Source organism: Bidens hawaiensis, unplaced genomic scaffold (genome assembly GCF_021521415.1).
Source record: "Bidens hawaiensis isolate Kalapana, Puna unplaced genomic scaffold, B.hawaiensis_p1.1 tig00038192_1, whole genome shotgun sequence".
Classification (NCBI taxonomy): domain Eukaryota; kingdom Viridiplantae; phylum Streptophyta; class Magnoliopsida; order Asterales; family Asteraceae; genus Bidens; species Bidens hawaiensis.
This window is the reverse complement of record NW_027496708.1, coordinates 38629-50599: the sequence shown is the minus strand read 5'-3', so window position 1 is coordinate 50599 and position 11971 is coordinate 38629. Positions and strand designations below refer to the sequence as shown.

Sequence of the window (11971 nt, the reverse complement as noted above, 5' to 3'; positions counted from 1 at the left end):
CTACAAATAAAATTTAAAGCTCATCTTTTATAGTTTTCTGGTAGCATTCTTCATCCCATGGAAATGGGAATTTCAATTTGGCTGCAGTGTGTGGCGTTGACCAATCATCGTACATGAATCTGTATAAATTAACACACATTCAGAAGAATAAAAATTAAAAGATTCATAACAATATACATAATGTGTCACAGAAAAAGTACATACATTTTAACAGGCGGGCGAGATATAACAACCAGAACTTGCAAATCTTCTTCTTCGTTGGTGTTCCATAGCTGCAGGAAAGACTTGAATCGAACTTACCTTAATGCGGAATTATAACATAAACTAAAACATGAAAATTACCTGGTGAGCATCATTAACAAGGACATAAAATGTGCTATTTGAATAGATACTAAACTCCTCTGGTTTGCCAGGGGACTTTGAGTGAGAACTTGATGCAAGATAAAGAGTGCCACTCCCATTTAGGACTACAAAAATTTCCTCACACGAGTGCCTATGAATCGGTTTGCGTGTTCCTGGACCAAACGTTTGGAGCCATACCTCAACCTGCGCAAAAAATATTGCAGTTGAAGTTAAACAGTGTGTTAGACTAGTTATATAATTATCATATATCCAGAAGGTATTCAAGTGTAATATTATTCTCTCTATATATAGAGCTCCTATGCAAAAATAGTATACACACAATCAATATACAGTTTACGTACTCCGGCTTATCTCAGTGTAACTACGCATACCATGATGAACCAAAAATAAACTTATAATCGTATAGTTATTGACATAGGGAGACAAGAATATGCAGTGTTAATGGTGTGATTCTTTTTTTTACCTCCTTGAGCCCGTGCATGAGTGAACCTGCAACGGTAATGTGAGATAATCCAGGTATGCCAAAGTTATCTTGTGGTAGCTTATTGATATCCCTCACTAGTGGTAATCCTATATAACATTTTGATGTAATATATAAACGTTATGTTTGTAAAATAGATATATAGAAAGCACAAATTATATACATGAACATATGGAAATGAGTTAAAAGGTTCTTCTCAACTAAGTGCTCTTTGTTTTCTCAAAAGTAAAATGTCTGCAGTCTGCGAACCACATCTTCAGACATATGACATATGTAGAAGAATATGTAGATCAAATCTCTGTAGTCTGCAAGAAGACTGTTTGTTTTTTAACGTATGTAGACTGCTAAAAAATTGGTGGTGGTGTATGAACTGTGGTAGTGGGTGGTGGTGGTGGACAGTGATAATGGTAGTGGACGGTGGTGGTAGACGATGGTGGTAGGTGGTGAACAGTGGTGGTGGAAAATGGTGGGTGGTGGTGAGAGATGGTGGTGGTACACGGCGGTGGTGGTGGTAATGGACGGTGGGTGGTGATGGTGATGGACGGTGGTGGTGGCGGACGATGGGAGGTGGGTGGTGGACGGTGGTGGTGGCGGACGGAGGGTGGTGGTGATATATTAGTTTATTTTTTAAAACCATAAAAGCAATTTTCAAATTTTTTTTAAGAAAAAACAAACTGTCTTCAGAGACTTATGTGGCGCGTCCGTAGAGACATAAGCCCATTGCATACATTTTAAACAAAAACAAACATAACCTAAGCCTTTCCCTATTTATTTTCTATTAATGTAAAATGTAATACCCGTTTTATAAGATGTGATTTATTCTAATAAACTGTGTTTTTGCGCTATATCAAGTTATTTAACATACTTAACATCATTTGTTTTTATAATCCGATCCGGCAACCCATTTTGACCCTAAACAACAATCATTTTATCCACCATTGTTGGCTCGGATCTATACATTCTGCTCTCATTAACTCATACAATCGATAGTTAAAGGTCTAATGAGTCTACAAGTGATGCATATAAATTAGCCTTAACGCTTGCAATCAAAAGACTACTCAAGAGGCAGTTGCAAAACTGATAAACCGAGATTGAAGTAGTAGAGAAAATCAGCAAACCGTTAGCCGAACACTGGGAAGCGGAGGTGGACGATATGAAGAGAGAGATAGTAAGCAGGTAGACAATCACTGTAAGCTCCGTCATCTCCTTCCGCTAGCTCTTCAAGTGGATGGACAGAAACCGATATTGATGTTATTGGTCTTTTCTTTTTTGATATTTTATAGCTTCCACATGGGATTCATATATTATTAAAATTACGGCTAGCTTTTATTCACGTTTTACATGATGATTGTTTTATATTATTTATATATAATTTTAATTTTAATTTTATTTATTATAAGAAAGTTAATAACATATTTAAGGTTTAATGTTGAAAGGGTTTAACAAATAAATGAGATGTTATAACTCGTTTAAAATCTATCTGGGTTTGATGAGACCCATAACCCGTTTATTTATATTTTTTTACTATAAAATTTTGTTTCTGGCGGACGATGGATGGTGGTGGGTGGTGATCGATGGTAGTGGCAGACGGTGGGTGGGTGTTGGGGGTGGATGGTGGTGGTGGCGAACAGTGGGTGGTGGTGGTAGAATCTCCTCTCTCAAGACGAGATTTGAAAATCTCTTTTTTTTAGAGTTTGAAAATATGGACGGAAAATGTATGAAATATAAAAAAATAGTCTCTCAAGACGGTTTTTTGAGAAAAAAGTTTAGTAGAAATTTGAACTTTTACTCCAAGATTTCAAAATTATTTGGACTTTCCCTTCATTATTTTCCTAAATCTGGTCTCTTCCCTAACTTTCCTTAGTTATTTGGCCTGCTCCCTCTATATTATTATATTTTCCCAATACGCCTGGAAAGTCCAAGTTATAAAAAATTTTGTGGAAAAAAGGGCTATTTGGGCTTTCTCTCCTTAAGGGGCTATTTTGGGAATTTTCCCAAATAAAAATGGATAAAACTTTTATATCGCGTTTGTTTCATATAATGAAATGAAATTGGAATTGGAATTTGCATAGGATTTGGAATTTGAAGGAATTGTATTTGGAATCTGAACATTTCAATAGTAATAGGAATTGAAATTGAAAGAAATTGTAATCCAATTTCATTCTTGATATGTTCGTTTGACAAATGAATTGGAATCGTTTTTTTGTAATCAAATTATTTTCAATTTTTTTAGGCTATTCATAGCTTTAAGCTTTACATGTTCAACAATTTAGTGTCGGTACCGACTAAATTCGCATTGGTTCACGCTGAACTCTTGCTTTTTTTTTCCGTTTAAATATGCTAATTTGTTATATATGGTTTTGAACTTCCTTTTTTTTTGTTTTGGTAGTGTAATTGATACTAAATGAATTTGCATTCTACTATTGCATAGGGTTTCGTTTGCTTTATTAAAAGTCAAACACTGATACATATCTAGCTCGCGCAACGCGCAGGGCAAGCTACCTAGTTAATATAAATATGTGGAAGGATATGTCAAACAAGAATATGATGACAATCTTATATCGTCAAAGTCACTCAAAATTAAGAAACATTGTCCTCTCACCCTAGGAACTGGTTAATTTTCACTATTAAACTATACACAATGTAAGAGCATGTATCATCAATGAGAGATTTTACGACATTGGAGAACAATAATTCCTGCGAATGTGTATGTAATCTTCTTAAGAACTAGATGTAAAAAAGTATCGCATTGCTAGCTTCACCGGGTATTTTTCAAAATAACGAAACTGCCAAATCTCTTCCAGATAACATCACTGGAGATAAACGCCCAATATATGGCGTGCGCAAAATGTATGATTTCGATTATGTTGATTCCTATATGGCTATGGCAACCAAAATAAACCCATTTTTCCATAAAACTGAAATGAAGGACAAGGATCCCCAAAATCATGTCGTATGTAACACATGGATTTACATTGAATCGGTTAACCCACTCAAAATACATGTCGAAATCGATGGGGAACTAAAGGATACGCGTGGGTCATTAGTGACTTCTTCACGTGTACCTGACAATGTCATCGATGTTACAGAGGATGATATGGATACAACTAATTTTAAAAATGAAGCCGCTATATCTATGTTGCTTAATCCAGAAGCTTTTAGTGTCTACAAGCTTCTAGTGTCGACAAAGTCATTAAATTAATTTAGCATAAGTTTAGAGTTTTAAGTTTGCATTGTTTAATGTAGACACTAGAAACCCGATTAACTCGAACCAGAAAAAACCTATGAGATATTTTAGGTTTCGAATCTAAATATAAAACTTTGAAATCAACCCAAAACCTAAAAAAACAAACCCGAAGAATACACGTGGGTCATTAGGAATTCTCTAGATAAAGAAAGAGTGCTAGAGAAATTTTGGAAGAAAATTACAATTTTGGAAATCAAAAACGGTATGTAGGGCTTTCAAATTCAAAAGAAACCCACACGTTTCATATTTAGATTTGGTATTGAGTTTGAAAAATGAGTATTAGTTTTTTTAAAAAGCCAATTTAAAAAACTAGGATTTGAGAGTTTGAAAACTGTTTTTAACCCTTTCAAAAGCTAAAATAAAAAACATTTTTATAAATTTTCAAACACATTTTAACTTAAAAGCTTTTTAAAAACACCAATAAGCATTTTTCAAACTTAATCCCAAACATGCTTTTAAAATCATGTTATACAAGTGACTTTGTACTCCATTCCAATGAAGCAGTTAAACATATGTTATGAGTGGGGAAAATAAGTAAAAAGAATTACTCACTCACATTTTTAAAGCTTAGAAAAACGTCATCTAGAGCTCAACATAATTGATAATGTTCCATAGAGACACCATTGAAGGTTTGCTCTATATATCCTTATAAACCTCATCCTTGCTGGGTCTAAACTCTAAAAAACACATTCAAAGAAACTTGGGATTAGATTTATAGTCACTGTCTCTAAAATCATGAGTAATAACAAAATATGACTGCTAAATAATAACACATTTATATGCATTTCAAAATGTAGACGCTCACCAGAGACACTAAGATGTTGAAGTCTGACTTTCAACTCTATAAGTTGTGCTCGGAAGCAACTAAAATCCGCCGTGGGTGTGGTTGAAAAAGGTTCAACCCTTCTTGGAGATGAAAGTTGAAAGGAAATTTGGATTTATTGCTCAACTTTCAAGTTAATATTCTCTGCAGTTTGCCTTTAAGAAAAAAAAAATCTCCAATTCAAAAAGGACATGCAGGCTTAACAGCAGTACAGTACTGTTACTGTTGTATATAGGTTAAAAAACTTCCAAATTTCATTTTCATTTTATATAAATTCTTTTATTAATATTTATTTAAATTAATTATTATTTACTTAGTTACCCGGGTCTAACATAAGGTACGACCAACCGGGTTTAAAAAAAACATGGAGTTTATGTGACCCCATTGAATTATTATTTAAAGAAATCGGTTTGATGTGTTGTCCGGTTTTAGACAAAAAAACATTGTGATGTTAAGGCGACCAGGTTTGCGTGAAGCCATTGAATTTATAAAATTACATAAAAACGATATATATATATATATAAACAATTTTTATAAACTCATAAGAATTATAGATGAAAACTCTTCGTAATGTGTTAAATGTTGCTGTAATGAAATCCTTCACCGCCCCATAACATCCATTGTAGTAAACTTTCCACCGCCGCTCCTTCACTACCAGCATCACAGTCGATAAGACATGTCGATTTCATAAGCATGGTTGGATGAGAGAAAGTGGGAGAGGGGAGCAGAAGGAGGTCCAAGGTCGAAAGGACCATGGTGGCCAGAGCCCAATCTTCTGGACGACTGCACAAGCTCTCTGTTGTGGAGGTTTTTAAAACCATTTGGTACTGTTCCGAATGCTTGCATGGCAAGGAAGTTAGATAGAAGAGGTTTCTTTTTTCTTTTTTTGTCCGATTCAAAGGAGTTATGAATGCACTCGGGTTATTACTAGCGCTTAATACAACCAAGATTTTGGAAGCTAAGGTCACTATATCGTTGGCTATGTATGATTACTGGTTGATATTCCGACAGATAGTATAGATGTGGGTATCAAAAATACAAAACTGGTAACGGGTGTGAAGCAGGATGTGAATCAGGTTTGGAGGCCTACGCCTGGTCATGGTTCCTCTTCATATAGAGATATAAAGCTCTAACTTTATATTGGGCTAGCCACACAACGTAATGGGCTGGTTACACCAGTTACAAGTTACAAGACTGTGGACTTGTGTTTATTTGAATTGGGCCGAGTTACACGTACATGTACTGATGTACATGTACATCTGGTTATTATGCTTAAAACTTTTTTAAGAGTTCATATCCAGTGCTTGTCAGTTCTAAACTCGTTTTCCTCATCGAGGTGATTGTTATAGATTGCACCGAAATGTTTATATCTCAAGTGAGGTGTGTTGCCATTCGGCATGTCCTTGATGTTTGGGCATGGTCATCGTAACACCAATTACCTAATAAAGAAAATCATAACGATGCTTAACACCATGCATATCGCTTATAGATTCACGCATGTGTTATAATTTGTTTATTTATAATTGCTCATGTATATAATTAAAGTATCTATGGTTTAAGCGATTAAAACAAGATATACACAATCAAAGATACTGATCTTGTAACTATATGGATAAAATTATTGTAACATTTTATAAAACTGCACACACTGAGAAAAAGGAATATTAAAACTATTGTATGGTTATTATAAAACTATACACCCTATATTCTATAAGAAAATAAATACTTTAATAGTTTTCTATTTTCTATCAAAAGTAAAGGTGCTAATAATTGAGTTTGATAGACAGATAATATCATATATTGTTGAGTAAAGGGTCATTTTTGTTTTTGTGGTTTGCCAAATAATGCGAATTTAGTTTAAAAAGTTTATTTTTTGCATATGGACCCTCCACGTTTCTCAATTCTTGCCAATTACATCCAAATCACTAACCTCGTTAAATTTAATCGTTAAGTCAGGTTGTGTAAAAAAAAATTGTATAAAAATAAGCTTAAAAATGTCTAAAGTGAGACCAGATTCTAGAACCTTTTTGTTTGGAGTCATACCATTTTGCCACTAGACCAAGCTAATTATTGCATAATTAGGGTAAAGCATTAAATATACATATTTTTTTCATAAAAAATATATATAAAAAAATTCGTGCCCCCGAAAATTAAGTGCCCCGACAGGTCACTCACATCGCCCTATGCCCCGGCCGGCTCTGATCAATCACATCTCTTGGTGTTTTGCTCATCCTTTTTCTTTCTCGTTTTTGTTTGATCCATCATCCGGAATTCCAAACTCCACGAGATGAAGTGGTGGCTTGTTGGTGGGCTCACTCTATCATATATGTGTGTGCGTGTACACACGTGATAATTATTTTTTAAAAATGGACGTAGTCTTTGAGAGAAAACAGGTATGTTTGAAATATGGATGAAAATGTAGCGCATAAGCTAGCATGTCGTGTTTAGAGACATTTGAAAACGAAAGGAATGTTGATGCCGGAATATTTACAAAGAAAACCTCAAAATAGTCAATTAAAATCCAATATATGATGACTTAGAGCATTCACAATAGTTTCTTTAAATTATATGAGTATACCATCTATTTTTTAGAGTGTTGTTGTAAGTGGTTTTGTGAGTGATGTTACTATTTATAGATAAATTTGTAGAAACACTATTCACAATCTATAGTTTTTAAATATTTGTTAAAGACGGTTGTGAGTAAAGGAGAGAGAAAATGTAATATAAATGCATAAAAAAAGAGTAGACAAAATAGCAAAACTAGTCATTTATGTTTGCACGCTTTTTCATTAGATGTCCTTTGACGAAAGAAATGACAAAAAAACATCCTATATCATGTTATGTCCTTTGACACTAATTCTGTTAATTTTTTCTTGTTAATTCCGGTTATGTGCTAGGCACATGAGGGTAGGTTTGTAATTTTATAAATAAGTTAATAATCAAAACTAAAAAATTAAAAACATATAAAACTCTCTCTCTCTCTCCACAATCACCAACCAAATAACCACCACCACCATCACCACCACCTACCGTAACCACCACCTTCTCTTAATCATCTCCCAACACCACTAATCACCAACAAGCACCACCTTACCCTGCATATCAACCCCCACCCACCGTAAACCCCCTCTCCTCACCGACACCGTCATCACCACCACCACTACGGCTGTCACCGTCAAAACAGCCATTGTGTCTCCTTCTTCCCCTATCCAACAATCCTATTTAACAAAACCCTAATTTATAATTTTCCCCAAATTTCATCACCTCTTCAACCCAAGAAAGTATCAGATTTGAAACCCCATTCTCAGATCTGAAACCCCCTTTTCAACCACTCTTTCTCAAAACTGAAACAGGTTGAGATGGTGGAGAGACAGACGGTGATGGTTGCGGAGATGATGGTGGTGGTAGTTGCCGGAGGTTGGGGCGGGGGAATTGTGATTTTCGGAGGTTAGGGTGGGGGAGTATTGGTTGCGGAGATTGTGTTTTTCGGAGAGGTTTTAGGTCGGGGTTGGGTTATATAGTAGGGGTCTTAAGCTGTGGTAGTGGTGGCAACCTGATGATGGTGGTGGTGATGGCCACAAAGTGGTGGTGTTTTGGTTCAATAAATTCTTCACAGTTTACTGAGAGATTATATAGAGAGAAAGAAGAAATGAGTTTTTTTTTTAATTTTGAAATATTATATATGTTTTTTAATTAAATAAGGGGAAATGGATGAGAAAAGACACTATTGCCCCAAAGTGGGTTCATTTAAGCATATTTAACGAGAAAAATTAATGGAGTTAGTGTCAAAGAATGTGATGTGATAAAGTTTTTAAGCATAAATGATGTTTTCTGTCATTTCTTTCTTCAAAGGACGTCTGATGAAAAAACGTGCTAACATAAAGGACTAGTTTTGCTATTTTGTCAAAAGTGTAATTTAATTTAAATAAGAAGAAAAAAGATAATGATTTTTAATATAATTTTACAGATTGAGATATGATTTGTCGGAATGCAAAAGTAACAAAAGATGGTTTTATTTTTAACTCCTATAATTAATGTGTAGTTGATAAAGTTCGGGTATACATTAACAATGGAGAGGCGTGTGTACGCTGTATTTTAGGTGTTGTGGCTACCCATGCAAGAATTCTTTTAGTACAAACTTTGGGTTGGGAATAATGGCATTATTAGTGGAAAATTGAAGATTTGGTCAAAGACTGCATGTTCTTAAGCTTAAATCGTATCTTAATCAGGTTTGTGAAGAAGAAATGGTGAAGGGAGTGGTTGGCTCACATATTTAAATAATTATTCTTTATTTTCTATTTTATATACAAATATGGAAAAAGACAAACATACCACTGAGTTAAAGAAAAAAATCAATAACTTATTGATTTGGACGTAACTGTAATAAATAGGAAATCTCAATGACATAGTCGCACAAAAAACTTTTTGAACGAATATCCATAATTGATTAAACCTCAGAGACATTTCAAACTTTGTCCTTCGCGGACCAAGGAAGGATTTTAATTGACTATCTTTGCGAGAAAACGGCTCAGGAACTTTGTAATCGGCAATTGGAAGTTTCCGGTAGTGAAGAACTCGCCATACAGGGTAATCTTCCCCGTTGGAGGATTATTGGCAGTAGAATCGGCAGCAGGGAGTTCCGGCCCTCATTCCGGTGCCAACCCGTATAGGTTGACAATGTCCTGGAAATCCCTCTCTTTCTAGTTTATCTGAATGTTCTCGACAGTAGACGGTGGACCTTCTCGTTTCCCACCAGCAATTAGAGTAAATGTTAAATTTCACAACGAGCTATGGCGATTAATAGGGAAAGGGTAGAGAAAGAAGATGGATGGTTAAAGAAATTTTTGCAATTAAGAAGAAAAAGGAAACGCTTACCCCTTTTTATACCCATCGCAATTAATGCGATGTGAAGGGGAACAACTCACCAAAAAGTCATCGTCCAATCAGAAAAAGACACGTTAGGCGGGAATTGACAAAGACAAAATGATTTTGAATCAGCCGCCTAAAATTACGTGCAGACATCTCGAAAGTTACGCCTGACAAAACTCAGATTGAAACCATCACATCTCAAAATATTGAACAGTAACCCTAGTCCAAAGAAAACTGTGAAGATCCGCGGGTGAATAACTACGCCAAAGAACAGAGCAGTGAGTCCATAATTCCACCCGCGACATCACATCACGGAAGAAACAATGGATTGGGGGGGACTTATAGATGTAGGGTAGTAAAACTACCCGCGAACCAAGAAATACACCTCGCAGGTCTCTAATACAATCCGCAGATTACCATTGAGCACCCGCGAAAGGAACCCGCGGGCCACACAAAGGACCCCACATGTGCAAGGTCCTCACGTGATATGGAAGAACAATTGTAACAAACTACTTCTAGAAGATTATTCCAGCATTCCCTGATAGCGACGTCAACCAATAGAAGGATGGCATCCGGACAACCTGGTAACCGCCCCAAATGTGGCCAAGCCGTCGCGCCTTATAGACAGGCGACACGTGCCCATTCAGGAAGATATGGGAATATCTTGATAGTGACAACTCCACCAATCACCTTCATTCCACCTTCGACTATAAATACTCGAATCATCTCCTTGAGGTATTCATTCACTCTCGCACGATCAGAGCAAGTTACTTGTATCTCGTACTTATTACACACAGTACAGTACTTATTCTTACGTTGGGGGGTGGTTACGGTAAGAACCCCCCCCCCCCCCCCCCAATCTTGTCCTTCCCGTGACGAGACTTACGGTATTCGGTTTTGCAGGGAATTAGCTAGAATCTGATCTCATCAGACAGTCAGTACACTTACACTTGAGGAAACGTAGATTCGGACTATCCAGTTCGATTTTATGTTTCTTCAGATTCTTACACTTTACTCTAAGCAAAATGATACAAATTTAGGATCAGGATAAAGGTGTATGACTTTGCTGTTGAGAAAATGGTACAAATTTAGAGAGGTATAAACTGCTTTTTGATTTTTCAATAATTAATACATTTTTCTTTGGTTGTTATTTTTTTATCTTGGGGAGCAGTTGGCATCTTCTCTTTCTTTGTCTCAAACCAACACAAAGACAACAAGAAGAATCTCATCCAACCACCTTTTTCCCAGCAAATTTATTATATGTACCTATTTTGCTTCAATTTTGTTTGGTATTATTAATTTCTATTGCTGTTCATCTGTATTTTCTTGGAATTATTTTACAAAATTCAAGTATATGACATAACTTCATTAATTGAAGGGTCAAACGTTGCATACCATGTTTAAAAATAAATACAATATAATTGATATACGTCATTGTACATTAACTAGGAGTTTACACAAACCATCAGATAACAAATCGAAATAAATATACTGTATAAGTCAAGTAAAATCTTCGAAGTTCAAACATGGTGAGGTGTTAGCACCTAAAATTTTAAACCCATCTTTAAAAGTAAAATCTTTTTGATCACTATCATTATTTATTTAAAAGTATATAATAAATCGGAATCATTCGATGCCAAATACATAAATAACAAAAAATCAAATACCAATTAACACATAAACTTTTTTTTTATTGTTATCACATGGCATCGGTGTTGTATATGTAAGTCTACTTCTATCAAGCCTATAATATTTTAAAAACAAGCAATAACATATACTTATAAGCATATAAACTTTTTTTTTTGAGTGTATTAAAGTTATTTCTCTACTTATTTTATAGGAAAAACATTATAATTTCAATTAATTATTTTAAAGAAACAAATTTGCAGCTAATTTCTCAAACAAAACCTCTTATTTAAGTATTTTGCATGTTTAATAAATAAATGTATAAAAATAAAAAAAAATAAATAAAAAACCTTTGAATTATGGCCAAATGTCAGCCAGCCTGTTTCCTTTGAGACTCCCTCTGTTATAACCTTCTCATTACTAACAAACAAACACATACAAAACCTTAATATAATAATCCTCACTCAAAACAACCCATAAAACCCACTTCTTGAATTCTTGATTTTCATGAAAATTTTCATTTTTTTTATTTAAAAAAAAACCATCTTTTTCTTGATCACAA

At 34.9% G+C, this 11971-nt stretch overlaps 1 protein-coding gene across 1 annotated transcript; it reads right to left on the bottom strand.

The window, feature by feature from the left end:
• Positions 1-2047, bottom strand: LOC143590166 (auxin-binding protein T85-like). Its single transcript, XM_077070729.1, has 5 exons — positions 1963-2047; positions 827-933; positions 343-546; positions 205-272; positions 1-119 (listed from the first exon to the last, which is right to left on the bottom strand). The coding sequence occupies exons 1-5, from the start codon at positions 2045-2047 to the stop codon at positions 14-16; spliced, it is 570 nt and encodes a 189-aa protein (XP_076926844.1). The 3' UTR covers positions 1-13.
• Between the last annotated feature and the right edge of the window lie 9924 nt (positions 2048-11971).